Source organism: Thermobia domestica, chromosome 10 (genome assembly GCF_964235325.1).
Source record: "Thermobia domestica chromosome 10, izTheDome1.hap1.1, whole genome shotgun sequence".
NCBI lineage: Eukaryota > Metazoa > Arthropoda > Insecta > Zygentoma > Lepismatidae > Thermobia > Thermobia domestica.
The window spans coordinates 204,920,041-204,941,437 of NC_137463.1; the positions used below are offsets into that span (position 1 = coordinate 204,920,041).

Sequence of the window (21,397 nt, forward strand, 5' to 3'; positions counted from 1 at the left end):
ATTTCCCAATTATACACATAGTATTAAAAGTGCCCTGTAACAACATTAACTGTCTTCTTGTAAGAATATAATTTGATATAGATATGCGACAATCATTTTGGACATGAATGCACATTAATAATAATAATAATAATAATAATGGTTAATTATTATCCATCACTGCAAATATGCTATGCAAAAGCATGAAGTGATATATGTATTTAAATTTTTCGCAGTTATTGTTACATAAGTAAAACATAAAAAACAGCTAAAATGCTCATAGATAGATAGATAGATAGTAATTTTACAACTGTCTGCTCACTATACAAAATACATAATTATTACGTGTTTAAGAACTGTACGATGAATACAAGAAGGAAAAATGTAACAATAAAATTATCACCCTCATCGACTTCCCTCCAACCAGCCATAAATAAGCCCTCATACTGACGAGGAAGGTCCATAAACCGTGAGAGTTGAATTTTGATGAAAATTAGTGACAAGATTCAGTTAGAGATGCTAAATAACGTAGTAATAGTCACTCGATGCACAAATGCTTCGTTGAGCTGCTACACAGACGCCCTTGAAATCCAATAGGCAATGTCCAAGAATATCCTTTTGGCATAAAAATGAAAAAGCTTTTGGTAGATCTGACTTCAACATTGTAAACCGGGATAGGGAATCTATATGTAGTAGTACTTCCAGTGCATGATGGCCATCTTGAAAGGCGCCATATTGAATCCCGGTCAAATATGATAAATGGCAAGGAGGTCATGTGGGGTATCAAATAGCACTGGAATTTACTCCTAAATCCATTACCGTAACCAATGTTTACATACCTGTTTTCAGTTCAGAGTTAAGAGCTTTCTCACCCACAGGAACATATAAACACTATGCAAGTTAAATTTGTGTTATGGAACACGGTCATGCGAGCAGTGGCAGGGTCTTAACTAATGCAGTAGTAGTCACTTGATCTACAATAGCCACTCTATCTATAAGATCTTGAGCGTAGTGAGAGAAATCATTAATTAAACTGAAATGCTTGTACTGAAAAATGGAATAGCAGCACTGTAACAAATTATAAGCACTTAAATATTGTAATATAAGTTAGGTGCAACGGCACATATGATTTTACAAGGATATGTCTTGAAGTTATTAGAAATTAATAGATAAATTATCAGAAAAATAATATAAACTGGTGCACATAAGCAGATATTAACCTACTAACCTTTTGCTCTTCAGTTGTGATGATGGAGATCCATAACGAAGTGATTAGCACACAGCATCATGGAGCAGTACAAACACTTAACAAATGCACTTTCATCACAATCTCCATAACCACAGACACTATTTTCTACTTGCAACATACTCTCCAGAGCATTTTTAAATGAACCAACTATTGCTCTGGTGACGTACCCACATTTTTGCCATGCATATGCAAGCATGTTCTTTAGGACTGGCGCACAAAATTGATGATACACAACAGAATGCATTTTCATTTTGAAAATTCTGTCATAACTTGTTCGGTGTACCAGAAACAATGAATTTATGTCGAAAATAATCCTAAAGTCTTCGAATTACCAGTTTATATTGCCGAAAAAGTATACATCAAGAGGCTGAATAACTTTGTGGTCTTTGGGGATATAACTTCAACACGAATGTTTTTCTCATGTAACAATTCTCGCACGTCTTCACTCGTCTGTCCACTCCACGAGTCAAGCAACAGCAGGGAATCCTCTTTCATATCAGGAATAAACACGTCTTTTAGCCACCGTTTGACGTGTTCGCGAGTGAGTTTGCCTGATTTGCTCGCATCAATAACAATGATCTACCTAATTGTTGCTTCACTTTGGGTCCGAATATATACATGAATAGCCGTACTGGGGAAATGTGAATTTGGATGATATATGCGTGGGACACTGAGGCCAAAGACTGAAAAACTGCTGTGGTATGTTTCTCACCTACTTCTGACAGAGTTCTACCAGAAGTCATTTCGTACTCGAACCTAGACTGATCAGTATTAAAGATGCATTCACTGTTGCACGGTTTCTCATGTATTATTTTATTAATTTTAATCACAAAATTTTGAGCATTATCAAGTAATTCACCTTCGTTTTCAACATCTTTCTTCGTTACAAATTGAGTAATCCTTCATGAGCGAATCCTGTGCTCTTTTTTAAATTTGTTACTGAAACCATGAAAAGCACGGAATGGATAGTTCAATTTCCTCGCTGTCAGTAACATCCACGCTGTTAAATGATAATCATGTACCGTAAGTCCTCTAGTGCGATAAATGTTGGATGTTTTTAGTACCTCGTATTTTAGTAGTGACATGACATGAAAGCGACGAGGTTTGTTACGGAATTTCAAAGCCTTATACACAAACGCCGTATTGCATTTGAATTTCTTCGCTGCAACTGCAACAGTGTTACGTTTCCCATTCTTTTTCAACAATGCAACGTGCTCCTGAATTCGTTTGTATTTTTTAACGACAGCTTCTGTTACACGTACAGATTTTGTCCGGCTTGGAGATGACATCTCATACTCGCTCGTAGAAGGCTCACTTTCACTAATTGATGGACTAGTTATCTGTTCCAAATCCATTTCGTTTGTCGAATCTTCACGCTCACTCTCTGTGTCAGTGTCTACATCTAATGTGTCACTCACTGTTAGAGAAATGTTACCATCATATTTGCTTTTATCATTGCAAGCAATGTACCTGCAAATGTCTTATCTTCTACCCCATTCTCACTCACGATACTATATTTTTCCACCACTGCTTGATTTAAAATGTTGACTACGTTTATTGGATTAATTGTTCGCATTTCATGCACGGAATGTTTCACTGGTCCAACAAATGCGTTCGTACCGAACGTCACACGCCTACCCGAACCAAAATTGCTGTACTACTACCGTTTGTCATTCGGAGACAGACACCATACACCTCACTGCACACCCATGTTGCAATTATTGCCTGTAGGAAAACTCTCTAAATTCTGCGTGCTATGTCTTAATACCCTAAACAATAGTCTAAAGTCAAGAGAACTAATAAGTCTACTTTGTTAGTTTTTAATAGTATGGAGTACAATATTGTGGAATTTCAGCACATTCCCATAGAGTATTTCAAACACAAAAAAGAGCCATATATATCACTGTGTTAAAGTACATGATTTAAATAATAAATAAATCCTCGAAACACCTGCTACAATTAGTTATTAGAGTTTTGATATGAAAACTAGTCTTGCCCTTATTAGAAGCTAGTGTTTTATCGTTAAAGGTGGAAAGATGCAGATATTTAACTATTTAATATTGAAGGAAAAAGCAAAAAGAGGCCCTTTTTATGGATTGCAACTTGATATTGAATCTTGTAATAATCTTCATTGCCACTCTTCTTAGCAGGTGTGTATGCATTCTCTTATCACTAATAGCAGAACAGACACAAGAAAAAGTAAATTCTAAGTTTCCAGGTGTATATTCTAAGAATAGGCTGTGCACTGATAATTTAAATCTCTTTCATTGTTCAATGCGGCAGCAATAAATCGATTGTATTTAGACAAACTGGCAATAAATACATTAAAGTATTTTAACTTCGTAATATGCACGGTAAATTATAGGTTGTCAAATATGAGTACTGGAAAGGAACGCAATATTCTGCAACAATGAGGGTCTTTGCGTAAGGTTTCAAGATTGGAGAAGGAAACACAATATAATGAACCATGTAAAATTGCCTAAAATAGATTTTTTGTTTGATTCAGTTCAACGTCCCATACTTATGCTCGCTACGCTAAAGGAGACCTGGACCTACTGATTATAGTGGATGTCCTAATATATATATATATATATATATATATATATATATATATATATCTGAACAATCCCTTTGGTATTCACTGCTCTTCAGTACTATTAAACATGTGTTTCATCGACTACCAGTCTATTCCATCACACTTTGAAATAGGTATAATTTATTACAGTGCTGCTATTCCATTTTTCACTACAGGCATTTCAATTTAATTAATGATTTCTCTCACTACGCTCAAGATCTTATTGGTATAGTGGCTCTTGAAGATCAAATGACTACTACTGCATTAGTTAAAACCCTGCATTTGCTCGCACGACCATGCTTCAAACACAAATCTAACTCGAACAGTTTTTATATGTTCCTGTAGGTGAGAGAGCTTCTAACTCTGAACTGAAAACAGATATGTAAACATTGGTTACGGTAATGGATTTAGGAGTAAATTCCAGTGCTATTTGATACCCCACATGACCCCCTTGCCATTTATCATATTTGACCCGGATTCAATATGGCGCCTTTCAAGATGGCGATCATGCACTGGAAGTACTCCCACATATAGATGCACTATCCCGGTTTACAATGTTGAAGTCAGATCTACCAAAAGCTTTTTCATTTTTATGCCATTGGACATTGCCTATTGGAATTCAAGATGGCGTCTGTGTAGCAGCTCAACGAAGCATTTGCGCATCGAGTGACTATTACTACGTTATTTAGCATCTCGAACTGAATCTTGTCACTAATTTTAATCAAAATTCAACTCTCACGGTTTATGGACCTTCCTCGTGTGTTTCGTGATATGCTCCACGACATGCGGTGTGTTGGCATGGATCAGCAACTGACATAAGAATAGTGAACGACGTATACTCTTGTTCAGTTCCATTTACATTAATTATTAAGAGAAAGAAAAAAAAAGTATTTTTCTATCTTACTATGTAGTGAAGGCTGTCTAGAAGTCCACCGAAATAAGCTGAATTCTATTTCCATGTAATTTTACAACAGATATTATCAAGAACCCGAAAAATGATTTTTTCAAAACGATATTGAAATAATCTTACAATTAGGACTGCACCATGGGAGATGATATGATGTGGTGAGTCAATGGAAACAAGTATGAAAGGATAACTATGGGATATTTTACGGCATTTTCATAATGTTAAATATTCTGATAGTTTTTTTTTTTTTTTTTTTTTTTTCATTATTTCAAGATCTCTTGCAGGACATTTCAATTAAATTCTACCTAAGACAAAGTAGTATTGCGTAGTGTCACTGAAATAATAAACACTTGCTGAAATGCCAGTTCTTCGCAGAAGAAAAATACGTATGGGAAATACTTGAATTCCCTTCTCCCTTAGAATAAATATTTCAATGAAACTACTTTTGGCATACATTTTGAAAAACACTATCTCGTAGTATAACATGAACTTTAATCGAAGTGACATAAAACAACACCTCAAGATATTTCCCCAATATGTTCCAAAAGATATTTCAAATGGATCAGCCTTTCTCCCCACTCCAAAAACTGGATTTGACACTATTTGGATATACTTTTCATCCCTTCTCACCTACCATGCCAATGAGGGCCAACCGTGGACTTGACATCGAGTGTGTCAGTAGTCAATTCTGGGAGTCCAAAAACTATGGATTCTATATATATATATATATATATATATATATATATATATATATATATATATATATATATATATAGCTATATTGTACATCATGTGTGTACCAAGTCTGGCTGAAATTGCTCCAGGCGTTCGTTATGCTGAAATACATACACATGTATATAGAAGATAAGTGATACACGTGCAAAAAATTCTCTATTTGGATCTCGGTAACAGATATACATACATTAACAAACTTCGCTAAAATTTCATTTACACAAGAACAGAACATTCCGTTAAGTGCAGTAATTCTAGAATTCAGTGCACCTGTCTGATACATGTAGGAAAAAATGTTCAAGTAATTTAAGATATTTATTCATTTAACTACTAAAAATGTAAAACTAAATACAACTAGAGAAATTCAAGATATTGAAAACAGCAACTTACAACTGAAGTTATGTTCAAATGAGAACTTTAGGGACAGTTTTCAACAGTTTATACACACTTTTGTCACTTCCTTAAATATAAAGATGAAAATGAAATTTGAGTTTTACGTCCCACATTTATATCGGCTAGGCTAAAGGAGACGATGATGACGAGAAATGAACGAAATGGTGGAATAAAGAAAGTGGAAGGAAATGGGAGAACTCCAAGGGAACCAGCGCACACGGTGTTTGTTCACAAGGTTCACTTGGCATTAGCAAGGTTTGAACGCGGGACCTCATGCATCAGAGGGAGCGCTCTACCACTGAGCCACCGCGGCCCCCCTTAAATATAGATTGTATGTTGAACCAAATACAAAAAAACAACGCGTTTATTTCCTTCTAAACGAGTTGCCCACTTTGAAACAGTATACTCATTTCATATTTCTCGTGTCGGCAAATGGAAAGTGCGTTATCCAAAATTTCGACGGGATATCCTGGTTAAATTCCTGCTGGGAGCTCATAAGGTTCGGATCCCATTCAGCTTACGTCCGAATCTCATATAGCTTCGGTGCTGCATGGTGCCCTTCCAAATTAACCTATCAATCCAGGATTTCGATTTCCAGTAAGCAAAACTCTTGTGGTATTCAACCAGGTCGTGATAGAACTATTTAGCTACAGTACTTGAATTAAGATATAGTGCACTCTTTTCACTTCTCAGCCAGACAAACACAAACACTAGGAACCAATGTGCTGACTATATGTGCCACCTGGCTAACATCGGGTTGACGGTTTGTGTTGCTTATAACTTGTATATATTATATTCGCATTAGTCTTCGCTAAATGTAGTAAACTATACATATATTTAAGAAAAAACAATGATTTCTGTAACTTTGTATACTTTATTTTAGACATGTAAGAAGGATATTACATTGGAGCAGTTACAGAAGTGACATAATCATAGCTCCTGACCCAAAAAAGAAAAATCAAATGACACGAGAACAACATGGCAGTTAGTTTTCAAATTCATATTTAACTACAACATACTAAATTACACAGATACTGCCATCTAAAGCAAAGAAATTAAGACAGCCAAAACCAACATGAACCTTTAAAGGAAATGTGCTCTTTTTTTTTAGAAAAAAAAAAGTAATAACAATCTATTTTTAATTTAAAAGAAAAATTCATGATCTTTTTAAAAATCAGTGTAAGAAACAAATTTCTAAAACATGATTTTCGCCTTAAAATAACGTTCGAATTCAGGGACGACAAGAATTCAAATAAAAATTCAGAGGAGACCAGAACCAAATTAAAAACATGAGACAGAATTGCCAATTAATTATATTTTTAAAATATTAGTAAGCCTCTATTCATATTGGTAGGAGCTAGGACATGAAGGAAGCAACTGCGTAACAATGTGGCAGAAAACAAAGATTAAGAAATAGAGCAACAGTTTTCCTCCTTCAGTGTGCAACAAATATGACTGTGCTAAAATCTTCAGCATTATACATCACAAAGCGCACATTTCTGCAGTAATATATATATATATCTATATATATTATATATATATTTTTAAAAAAACTTACCTGAACCAAGAGTAACATACCCTTGATTCAAGTTAAGACATGACCTTTTATGAACATACCCTTTTTTCATTGGGTGATGATGATCGAAGTGTTCTTGAAGGTATAGCAATTGAATTCTCTTGTGCGGCTCATTCTCAGCACTTACCAAAATGAGATGGAAATTGATCCTTTCTTAATGCCAAGTACTGGACTGGACTTTTTCTTTATAACATCTTAATTATATATATATATAACCCTAATCACACTCAGGAAAAACTCCGATGTTGAAAAACACCAATTCACACACTGATCTCTGCTATACCATCAAAACATGGGTTAAAATGTGTTGGTGTACATGAAGACCGTAAGATCTAACGCTCTCGAGCCAAAACCCACTCTTTTTTTAACTTCACTGACATGAATATGCCAAACGTTATTCTTAATGAAATGATAAATATGTTTTCACTTAAAAAACTAAAAAATAAAAGCTGAAGAAGTGGAAGGTAAAACTAGTCTATTCTGTTTGCTCCAAAATGCTGTGTATTTAGTATGCCTTTAACACTGATGGCAATTTTCCAATATACAGTACGTAAAAAAACACAGAACTAAAAATGTACCTATGATTATAACAACATTGGCCTAACCTTAATGACACCTGATAATTCAGTAACCATGCTTAAAACAGTTGGGCAGAAAAAAAAAACAAAAATCACATTATTGGGCCTACCACTTGCATTGATTATTCGGATTTTTGTTACTGTAGCTGGTGTTGGAACTCAAAATAATTTTTCGAAGTATCTATTGGACCATTTCCCCTTGTGGGTGTGACTCTCCAGAACTAGGGGGGGAACATCAAACTAACTGCTGTTTGCTGAGGCTACTAATATATATAAAAATATCGTCGACAGAAACCATTAACAACACGATTTTAATGTTAATTACATTTTAAAATTACAAAAAAAAATATTATATATATATATCCTGATTTGAAACAACCAATTGCAAGGGGATGGTTATGGATTTTGGAAGGTTAACCATTTCTGTCTATAGCAATGCATGTGCGAACCAACGGATTCGTTAATACTGCCGTCAGCACAGCAACAAAATACCTTGAATGAAAATTATTTATATATATATATTTATATATATGTACCTATGTAGTGTACAAGTGGGTCTGTAATGAGCAACAATTTTTAATTTACCAAGCCTTCTCACTTTCCTGCATTCTGTTGCAACTTTATACCATACTCTCTCCTGTGCATTTGGAACAATGTTAAGAGATCCTTTGTTTTCTTTTAAAAAAAAGTTAATATAATATATATATATATAATATATTTATTTCTCACGTCCTACTTAAAATAGACTTTCTTCACTTGTCTCAACATTATTCCACATGGACAAAAGGATAACAACACCATGTCTTCATCTAGTTTTGGACTGTACACAGGACCTGGACAGGAAACATTTGAGGGGACAAGAGCTTCATTTTCGGATCTCATCTCGGCGGCATGCAATCAACAAGCATGGACAATTTCTACTGGCACTGAAGTGGCAACTTGCAGTCTTTCCTTTTACCGCGCCGATAGGCAAGTCTTACTATTAGATCTCAATCACTTTCCACTTCTGTTCCTTTTCCGTAACCATCTATTGTATGTGTATTTTTTTCATGATTTTAAAATTTTTTCTTAAAAAAAAAACTAAAGATTAACTTAAAAACAACGGTCCCCTCTGCTGTCTTCCTGAGCAGTCGAGCCAATCACTTTAGCTCCAAGACTGTCCAAAGGTGTCCTGATACCACGGCTGGTCACCTCCTGAGCTTGTATAGCTGCCGTTTATCCCACCTGTCAAACCACTGTACGAATTGGTCAACGGCTGCTGGGGTATCGGCTGGTTCCCCCAATTGCTCCCAGGGCCGGAGTTCTGGAAGCGCCTCTTAGAGTCCCCCTGGTTCTGGTGTCCACCATCGAACTTCCGTTTACCTGTTGTGAAAGAAAGAGTGCTTCATCAATTTCTCTGATAAATCAACACATAGTTAGTTACATGCTTTCATGAACTCAAAGACCAATAACTGTTCACACAGCAACAAGCTATCAATTGCAGTTGTTCGACTACATACTCATCCAATGTGCTCCTAAAGACTTTTAACCAAAATATCATTCCAAAACAAAGTAATTTGGCACAAAAAAAAAAAAGCATATCTAACTTTTTTGTAGAAAGTGTTATTTTAGTTTCGAACAAAATAGAAACCGGTATCATGGTGTGTGTGTGTGTGTGTGTGTGTGTGTGTATACTACACCGACATGCTTTCATCATTTCTGAATCTTCGTACCATTCCTCTGTGTACGTGTACGTCTAGCAATCGGAAGATTTGGATATTAGACAAAACTATATATTTACCTACAAACAATGCTTGTTAGAATACCTTTTATAATTACGTTGTATAAAATTTTCTCGCGTAGTTAAATGAGCTCGTCCCGCAGTAGACTCCTGCCAAGAGCGCTGTTTTCGATGCTGACTTCGCATCATGAGCAGTTTAGAAAGTCACTTAGCTTAGTGAACTATCTTACATCAGAAATAACGCAATTATTACCTTACTACCCAAAAGGACTTACTTTCCTCTGTTCCCATAAAATTTGAAATTAAAACACAATATATTAGATAATTTACGTCAAGCTCAAAAACTTCCACTACATGATAAAAGAAAAGAACGACAGGAAATGTGTTCAGATGTGAAGAATTTTCCTCAAGTTTTCTACTGCTCTCATGAAGTTTGGATGAAATTAATTTGGGCGTAGTTCTATTTTATCACTTTTAACTATTCGACTAATAGAAAGTAGAAAAACGGATAAGGAAAACCGATACAAATTCAATGTAAAGATCAGTCTCCCATGAGTACTACACTCAAATATTAGGAATATATGTAGAATATCATATTTGTTCTTCGTTTAAAACACTGCATATATGACTAACAGATGAACCTATACAGGGTGTTCCAGAGCGACCCAGACACCCAGGTTTTCTCGGGAACGGTACATGCTATCAAGTTGAAATAAAAAATTGCATTACAAATATGGGTCCAAAGAATCCGTAGAAATTATTTACAAAATCCCGAAAGCCCCCTTCGTGGTGTAATGAGGGGGCACATGCCCCGTTCTTGCGATTTTCAAATGGGAACGACATGTTTCCAATGCATATTCGAAAAGGTAGGGAAAAAATAAGATTGCCCTATGAAACATTTGTCCGTATTACCTACCGTTTTCCGTGTACCAACTGTTTTTCAAAAAACTGAAGGTGCACGAAATAAAGTATACGGAGTTTACTAATTAAGATAATGTAAGCACCGTCACAGTTTCGGAAAGTGCAAGACACACGCTTTCCAATGATATGCCACATGGTGACTCAGGGTCTCTTTTCACACTGCCCGGTTCAACGCAAGTTATGTCGCATAGGTGGAGGTGTGCCTAGCTCTTCTGCCAGTTCTAGTGTACTTCCACTGATAACATGAATACGCCACCCCAATTTTAGTCTCATTCCCCGTTGCATGTCGCATAGGTGGAGGTGTGCCTAGCTCTTCTGCCAGTTCTAGTGTACTTCCACTGATAACATGAATACGCCACCCCAATTTTAGTCTCATTCCCCGTTGCCTGTTGCAAGATGTTGCGTCGTCGAAGGGATTCTGTGAGAAGTCAGGATTTGTTAACGTGCATTCCCGTGTGCATTTTTGTCAATTACTTCGCATTGACAAATCGTGGCATGTAAGTTGAAATGCCTTTCACAAACGAAGAAGCATTTGATATGCTCATGGTGTCGGGTGAGTGCCAACGAAATAGTTCAGCTGCTGCTCGTGTGTATGCTGCTAGGTATCCCAATCGGGAACGTCGTTCAAGACACGTGTTCCGCAACCTTGTCGAACATCTGCGCAGAAGTGGAAATGTTCAGCCTTCTAGCAGTCACAGGAATGAACGCATAGCTTGGCCTGTTCGAGATAATAGATCTGCTGATGTACTTGCAGCCTTCCATGTTAATCCTCACACAATATCACACAAGTTGCTCGGGATTCTGGTGTCAGCGCAACTACGGTGTCAAGGATTCGTCCATACCATATTTCCTTGCATCAAGAGCTACATGGCACTGATTCTCAAAGCAGGCTCGACTTTTGCATGTGGTCTCAAGCTCAAGTGCATGCAAATGCTCGATTCTTTGACGAAATGGTATTGTGGTCTGATGAGGCTACATTTAAAAATGATGGTTAGGTAAATCGTCACAACAAGCATTATTGGGCCGCCGTAAACCCACAGTGGATGCAAAAGGTTGATCATCAACGGGGATGGTCTGTGAATGTGTGGTGTGGAATCATCGGCGGAAGAATAATTAGACCTATTTTTTTTAAGCGAGTCTTACGGGTGCTGTTTACAGTACATTTCTGCAAGAACAATTGCCCATTCTTCTCGAAGACGTCCCCTTACACATCAGGACATACATGTGGCTACAACTAGATGGTTGCCCAGCATATTTTGAACTGACAGCGAGGAATCAGGTGAATGCAATGTTTCGTGGTCGCTGGGTACATAGAGGTGGACCTGTGCCGTGGCCTCCTAGGTCACCAGACTTAGCATGTTTAGATTATTATCTACGGGGACGACTTAATGAAATCAACTTCGTCCCACAAGGGACAACATGATGGAGCGCATAGTTGCTGCATGCAGGCACATTAGTGAGGAGAAAATTATTGCTGCACAGAATAATTTCAGTTACCGTGTGTAGAAATGCACTGAGGCACAAGGCAGGCATTTCGAACATCTACTGTAAGTTGGTAAATGTGCATGGAAGTCAGTTTTACCTATTCTTTTCGTTTAGTTCATCATTCGTTTCGTTTTTATTTCATTTAAGACTAATGTACTATCTTTTGTCAAGCAACGTTGTGGCAATCATTTTCTGTATAATGAAGGACCTTTTCAGTTAGCGAAGCAGCCGTTAAACACGCCAACGAATTCCTTATTGCGAATGAAAACCATTGCTAGTCCTAAGCCTGGAAAAAGTGTGAAGGGCATTCCGTTATATTATTTTTTCATGATGAAACCAGAAATTCAGGGTTTCGATTTTATGGTCGCCATGTTGAAAGTAGTTAGTGGATTCCAAAATCGTGTTCGAATTCTTTTAACATTTGCAGAGACCTTTGCAACGAGGTATTACTCGACCCCCTTTCCATTTGAAATTTTCGAGTTCTGGCTTTGGACTCCCCTTTGAGTCACGCAGGTTTTTTTTTTTTGACTGAGTCACCATGTGGTATATCATTGAAAAGTGCATGTCTTGCACTTCCCGAAACTGTGACGGTGCTTACATTATCTTAATTAGTAAACTCCGTATACTCTATTTCGCGCACCTTTTTTTTTTAAGGGGGGGATGGTACACGTAAAACGGTAGGTAGTACGGACAAATGTTTCGTAGGACAATCTTATTTTTTTCCCCACCTTTTCGAATGTGCATTCGAAACATCGTTCCCATTTGAAAATTGCAAGAACGGGGCTTGTGCCCTCTTCCCCATTACACTACGAAGGGAGGCTTTCGGGATTTTATAAATAATTTCTACGCATTCTTTTGACCCACATTTGTAATGCAATTTTTTATTTCAACTTGATAGCAAGTACCGTTCTCGAGAAAAAGGTAGTGTCTGTGTCGCTCTGGAACACAATGTACAATGGAACTTAAAATTTCTTTTTCTGATAGTCCGACATTCATCCAGTAGACACAAGAACAAACTCACAAAAGGCAATATTTTCAATGTTTCTTAACGGATTACCACACCTAACATCAAAAAACTACTTTAAAAAACACAACGATAGCTGAATCTGATCTAACCATAGGTATTAACGAATCTGGCTTCCATATTATATTAGCATATTCCACGAAGAATGACCCGATTTTAACCTATCGCAAATGAATTAACTTTTACTACTTGGACAAACATGAAATAGAATTTCAAACACCGTCGCTAGATTCCAATACTAGCGTTCAAACAGATGCTAACTTTTAGTCACTCAGAATATATCGTCTATACAAGTTTTGTTACCTAACTCAAGACGTAATTGGCGTGCAGCATGCATTTCGACGTTACGGGATTGATTCACCAGTGGCGAAGGATGTCTTTTGTATCCGCAATTTTAACCAACTGCGTGCTTGTATTAAGGGTTAAGTTCAAAGTAATCACGCCTAAAGAAAGAAAAAAAGCAACAAAGTCAAGAATAATTACAACGAAGACCACCCACCTTGGTCCCCAAAATTATCACATATCTTTCCTTGCGAGGATATGTAAAGACCGTAATTTTTGTTCCATTACCCGCTTCTAACTTCGATTAACTCAAGCAACAAAATCATGGATGCAGTGAATTCCGAAGACAGACACGAATTTGACATCAAATCACCTATCTCCTTGAAGTGCATGCAGGAAGTACAAAGGGGCATAGAACATCAATACTTTTGGTTAGAAACCTGACGACTACTTGTAATTTGTTTTGTAGAATGTTTCCATTACTACATATAGGTGTTTGAAAGCGGGTACTGTTTTTGAAACCCATTCGGCGTTCCTAACAACAAAATTAGTGTAAGAATAAAACCTAATGATTACCATGACAACCACAAGACTGAGAAGACACAAGTTTCAAATATGAATGGATTTCAACACAACAAAACACGAATGAAGCAAAAGCGTTCAAGCAACCATCTCAAGCAAAAACAGTTTATTACAAAAATAAATAAATGCACAAATTATAGGTTAATTATTACTCGACTTGATAAAACGTAAAATAAAACAAGATTTAAGGTGAAATCATCAGGCGTCTCGTGAGGTAACTGCATGATCAAACTTCTTAATGCGAAATTCCATTCAAGCAGGCAGGAAATATTCTGGGTGTTATCACGAAATTCAGGCAATCCAATGAATATTAATTTTAATATATAATTTTTAATAGCTTTGCTACCCTTATTAATATAGATTTTTCGATGAAAACTTGCTCTCCAAATTAGAGTACGAAGCATTCGAAACAAAAGATAATAATAATTACAAAAGCTATGAATGAGAACTTTTTTTAACATCCAACGATTATGCATAAAAGCTAAGGGAAACGATGACAAATGATAATGGTCGAGTGATGGAAGTGGGAGGAAACGGGAGAGTCCCGAGAAAACGCACGCACACGTTTGTCCACCACGAAGCCCTCTCGGCACGGACTGGGATTGAAGCAGGGATTCTACGCACTAGAGATGAGCGCTCTACTACTGAACCACAACGGGCCCCAAATGGGAACTTTCTTGCTTAATCGAATTAATGCTTTATAATATAGTCAATCGACATCTGGTAAGAAAAATGTTCACATTTTCCGACTTAAAAATTCAATCTGAATTTACCCAATAAGAATAGATTGTTAATCACGTTGAACTGAACATGACCAACAACCATATTAACAAGCCCTTTACTCTCACAGAGTTATATATAATATTACAGAAAGAAAAGGATGAAGTATGTATGTTCGTGTCTTCAATCTCAGGATGGTTATAGGCTAACTAGTACCACACTTAGGTTTTAAAAGGATCACCAACAGTGTAAATGGTGGAGCAATGTGTTCAACATAATAATTTCGTTTAATTCTTTATTTCTCTAGTGATTTACGTAAAATAGAGAGAATTTCCATTTCCAGATGCGAGAAAATTATTTTACTTGATTTCACTTTAGGGAAAGCCCATTTGAGGAAGAAATATCCCTGAAACGGGATAAAAGCAAGCACTTGGAAGTATCTTCGGATCAGTGCGGATTCAAGTCCATCTGACTAGTCTTAACGGTCTTGCACGCATCCCTATTGAGAAACTGAATTAATTTTAACATCTCTGTATATTTACAATATATATTTCAAGACTGTCAACGGTATTAAATCTAAATCCACTCGACTCTTCTACTGGCTATAATTGCAAGAAACTAATGCATATTTCTTTATTACACCACATACTTTGCAGCTGCGAATTTAATGAAAATTTTTAAGTCACAACTTCCGATTTTATTCACCATTCGAAATTTAACTACACACATTCAACATGTTTGCGTTTTGCGTACATACTAGTCTTATTACTGTCTTGATAATCATATTAAAATGAAAAATGGAGACTATTTCTGACTTGTCAGTGTAACAAGTACAAATACTAGATGCTATAAGTGCCACACTGAAACTATACATCCAAGTGGGTGCAAGTAACATCTAAATGGATTTTTTGGATTTGATTTGAGTTCAGCAGGCTATATGAGACGTGGATATACAGCTTGATGCGAGATCCGAACCACTTAAATTCTCACTGGGAAACATCTATATGAGGAAAAAAAAATTAAATGAACTTCCAACGAAAAAACGTTCTTACCTTGTATCTCAAGTTAGGTGATTTTTTTTAGACGCATTGCTGCGTTCCTCCTTCCCCTGGAAACACAATGTATCCAGTTTAGCAATTTTAAGTACTGAAGAAAGTAGCAAAGTACACGAATTAAGTGAATCACCTAATGATGTCCTTTTGAGTAAGTGTTGTCTTCCTATCGTTTGTGTTGGTCAATTTATATTGTGAACTCCAAAAAATCCGAAAACACACGTACAAAACGTGGATGTGATTGAACGTTACGTTTGAGTTACTTCCATTCCATAAGGACTACTAAGGTCAAATATAGGAATGTTTGCATATAAATTTTTAAAAACTAATTTTATGTTCCATCTTGCATAATATATGACTTTTCATCATTACAAATGGACGTACTCTAATCGTGAAGCATGAAACAGTACAAAATCAATATAAAGGGAAAGCATCTCATGATGTGCTAGGGTTATGCTAAAACTGTTAGCAGCAGCTGTCTTGTTCAAAATAACGGGCAAAGAATGGAACAAATTTACGTTTAGTTTTTCTCTTTAGAATAAGCTGCTATAATTTCGCATTCACACCATGTAATACCGATGGTGATTTCTACTACGTAAACTTGGTTCTCAGTGCATATCTTTCAAACGGACAGATGATTACATTTTTTATGGTTGTGACACATAAAAGTCACTGAAGATCGGGGGAAGGGAGTTACCTATTCAGTTTCCATTTGTAAAAGTTGCACACAATGACGATAAATGCTTGCTCCATACTTCGGGCAGATGTTAACACAACTATACTATACAACTACCCACAGAACAGCTGAAATAAAAGAACAGGTCCATAAACATACAACAAATCGATAGCCGAATATACTAAAATCATATTAAATCTTATCTTCTCTATATAAAATTCACTTTAACTGATCGATATATATCAATTATTTAAACATTACTACAATTTTAAATTTACGATAACCGCTAACAAACATGGAAAAGAAAACAATCTCCACCAAATACAACAGATTATGTTTGCTGTATATCACTTCAACGCTATACATATTTTTTTGGATATTAAATACTATGGAATGAAATTTGACCCCAATTTCCATTTTTGTATAATCAACAAATGATATATATATGAAATTCAATACTTCATTTCATAATTACTTAGGTTACATTTAATAATTTAGGTTAATATTTCAAATTCATTATCTGAGTGGTGCCATCTAGCTTTTTTTTTTCGTTTGTTTTTTTTAATTTCCACTGGATGTGTAACCGAGGGGTTGTATCCACAACAGTAGTTAAGATTTAAATTTATTTGCGGAATAAAACTGTCGTTAAAAAGACATAATGCAAAATTATAAGAAATCTGTTTCTTCTGTGCATGCATTCTAGATCCCATAATTATGCGTGAAGGTTCCTCATGAAGTAATTACTTAAAAATACGGGAACTATGGTACGCTACATGCTGTACAAACAATGACCTATAAAGAAACCATCTTTTCTTAATCCTGTACTTCCACTCGTATACAGAAATAGTCAATCCGAGTCAAATTAAAATCTGGCAGATAGCATACGTATGTATGCGACAGAAACAGAACAGTGGTTCTCAACTAGTGTGCCGTGAAATTTTAGAATGTAAAAACCATGAAGCATTTAATATTCAGTTAAAATTAATTATGAGAGACTTTACAAATCATCGTCTCCGGCGGCAGCAATAATTCTCAATACTACATAGAAACTTATAGGCTTCTACTATTGTAATTTATACTATTAATAAAAGCAAACAAGTGTATCACGATGTCGTGGACGTTGTGAAAGTGTCGTCACTTAAAAAAAAAAAAAAAAAAAAAAAAAAAAAGGAAAGAAAAAAACTACATCTCACGCATTTCAGCCATCCGAGAATAGAATGATTGAATGCTGTGTTTTAACAACTCTCGCTATTGGTTCTTTGTATAAAATATATCCACGATGTGATGTTACTGTGGAAACTTAGCGGTACAGCAACTCAACCACATACACATTTCTCTTCCACATATTATCCGTCAGGAGCCCTTAAATGACAAAGGAACATTTATCACTCAACCCGCTATGATGTGAAATTATAGAATGTTTCTGTATTTTTTTATTTTTTTTTTAAACTCGGATCACTAACGCATTTTTTTCTTTCATATTTTAAGAAACAATAATATGCACAAAATTATTTTTAAGAACCAGAACGCATAATAATAATTTAAGGACTCCTTTATAATACACCATCATTAAAACACAATGCACAACAGAGGAATGGTTCTTAATGCGAGATTACGCATTTTAATGCAAGATTAAAATGTTTCTTCTGTAATTGTAAACAAAGGAGCACATAAGATGACTAGAAATGTTATATCAAGATACTACTATAAATTCGCATATTAAAAAAAAAAAATGCCAAGCCAATGTGTAACAATGGGTATAATTTCACACGAAAGCTCTTTGCACATCCATTGTTACTCCCTTCATAAAAATTATATTATTAATTTTTTTTAAAACACAAAAATATTTTTAACTTTTCACAAGATGTCAGCTTCAAGTATTTATTTTCTTCAGAAATGGTATCGATATATTAGCATTATGGATGTGGGTAAAATTTTGATGCAAAAATATTTTTTTTATATATATATATATATACACATATATACCAACTGAAGAAGACTACAAGCCCATTACGAAATAATGATCTACCACAGAAGCACATCTTATTTATTGAAGCTATACCATGGAGTCAAAATGCTTCAACACACTTACATGTGTTTTTCGGCTAACTGAAGGGATTCTTGATGAAGTTGTGTGATTAGAAAAAATAAATACTTCAATGTCCAAACCTTAAATAAAAGAAAATAACATTACTTGGCAGATAAGTTATGGGTATTTTCTGCATACAGTAACATACTTTTCTCGAGACTTGTTTTTTTGCCCAAATGTTAACGTTGCCAAAATGGAAACAGGCTGCCAATGTCTGATGGATGATGAATTTTCAAAGACCTTGAAGCAGAGAGATAAACAAGTGTAGAATAAGTAAAAGAAGTAACAGAAAAATCTAAAATGTAATATTTCATTTTCAGTAATGTTACTGTAAGCAAAAGTGGCAGAACAACAAAAATTCAGCACAATATAAGTTGATAAACACAGAAAAATGAAATCAAACCGTTAATGGAGTGGAAAATGAATCTACGTATACAGTAGGCAATATTTAAATAAATAGATTTGTAATTAGGGTCAGACACTTTTAATACAACGCTTAACTTGAATACAACTGACAAGTTGACGAAAAATCAACCTCATTTTTATTGAAAAAGCATCTAGTTAAAAAAAAAAAAAAAATCCCATTTAATCCTGTTTTACGGTAATAGTGAAATGGACAGATAAATTCCACCCACATCCTTGTATAATGCTCTATCCTTATACATTATTTTTACTATGCTGGGACAATATAAAGATTTGAACACCCACTGTTTACTCCAAGGAAATCGCTTGGCTTAATTAAAGAGTTCCTAGTAAAACAGACATCAATGTGAACAGTTCGTTAACGAAAAATTATTATTAAAACAACAATGTGGTTTACTACTAGGTAATTTTTAGCATTCCTGCAGTGAAATATTCTCAATATTAACTCCTGAAGATACCTAGCAATCAACTAAATAAAAGTATGCAGCAGATTTAAAATGGTTACATTTAAACAAACCATACTTAATGACAAATATATTTTCTATTCAAGCATATGAATATCTAACTGAGATTCTACAACGTTCCTATTATTATCAGGCTATCAAACTGGTGTTCACAAAACAAATGAGTGGATTACTTTGTTTTTGTTAATGTAAAACCATTATTGTAGTTGAAGCAAAACCTTGCAAAACGAAGACAGTGAAACGAGATGGGAGAATTTCGACAAAAGCTAGCCAATGCAGTTTACCACAAGCTTAACTGCCTAAGGTCGAATTAGGGATCATTTGCAACAATGTGGGCGCTCTCCAAGTCACGGTGGTCACATTGCAAACAAGAACTAACAAATATTCAGTTTCCAAAAGCACAGATTTTTTCTAAACTGAGTAGCAACAATTCGTAATTACTTAAAACGCTCCAAAACAAACTCCTCGCCTGACACATCTAAACTACCTAATTCTCATAATTCAATACTTGGGGTTCATTATACTTATTCACGAACTTATAGAGTAACATTTTAAATGCGCTCGGACTTTTCAGGTTTCGCATTCTTTCCTATCATAATCACTCTCTCAAGCAAATACGAAGGCAAGTCAAAAGTTATCAACATTTTTGTCATAACTTTTCTTACATTGCGCACTTTGCCTTCTGTTCTCGCATATTTTATTGTTATACTGTTGTGGTAATGCTCTGAAAGTGTGATCTTTCCATATTTCTTCCTTCTGTTGCAGATATATCATGGCTGCTCCATTAGAAGTTTGCAGCAAAGAGGAACAACGAGCAGTGATTCATCGCAGACTATCATCGCAATATGGGAGAAGTGCACTATCACGTAAAACTTATTTTGTGGTTCGAGAAGTTTAAAAGTGGTCGAACAAGTGTAACGCATGAAGAGGGAGCAGGACGGCCATCAACCTCCACTACAGATGACAACACTCAGCAAACTCGAGAGATGGTTCTGGCGAATCACTATCGATGAGGTAGCAGCTGCTTTGAACATCAGTCATGGCTCTGCCCATCAAACCAAGGATTTTTTGCGTGGTCGCCGATTTGCCTCAGATTTAGACGTGCAAAATGTGGTACGAAGGTGGCCTCACGACCAACCGAAAACCTTTTATTTGGAAGGAATAAGTAAGCTCGTTGACCGTTGGGCCAAGTGCATTGATAAGGAGGGAGATTACATAGAAAAAATATGTGCGTAGTATAACCATAGCTTCATGTAAATAAACTGTAGAATGAAAAGGTGTAGGTAACTTTTGACTTGCCCTCGTATATTTGGATCTTCAATGGCAAAAATGCATAGCAACGTTATATTTAAAAAACTAGCGAATGCATATATCAACGTCTCAAGCAGCTGTACATACGTATATTAACGCCTCCCCTTCCACCATCTTCCTCGGCATCTCTTACAATGAGTTCGTGCAAGTGAATGCCACGAACATACGATCATTCCGCAATCCGAAAATCCCACATATTAAACTTTATGTCTTTCGCAAGGTTGCAAATACCGTGAGAGTAGATAATGGTGGACTTCAGTACATCCTTTGTAGTAGTTTTCAAAAAATCATTACGCACATAACCGGCCGCAGGAGATAAATCAAGGATTATGGTAGAACCAAGATACGATCTCAGACACATTACAAAATGACAGTACCACTTGGTATTTATTATTATTATTATTATATTATCATTATTATTAAAAAAACTGTACGTGAATTTGTTAGTTAATACACATTGCATATAATGATAAACGCTATACGAACAACAAAAATAATTTAACGAAGTTTCCGCGAATTTACTTATCAAATAACACACTCCTACTAATATTGGTATATTACAACACACACACGCACAAAGTAAAATAAACTGTAGACCATGTTGCTTTTCCACTTCACCCAATTATCTTGAAAATAATTAACCAGAAATTAGATTATGT

General features: G+C 35.6%; 1 protein-coding gene across 1 annotated transcript in view; it reads right to left on the bottom strand.

Annotated features, from left to right (window-relative positions):
* Positions 1-6,689: 6,689 nt before the first annotated feature.
* Positions 6,690-21,397, bottom strand: part of Syp (synaptotagmin binding cytoplasmic RNA interacting protein) — a gene marked incomplete in the record, with an annotated part of 142,266 nt that continues 127,558 nt past the window's right edge. The window contains 1 exon segment of the mRNA XM_081728978.1: positions 6,690-9,351. Within this exon segment, the coding sequence (XP_081585104.1) occupies positions 9,134-9,351 (218 nt within the window).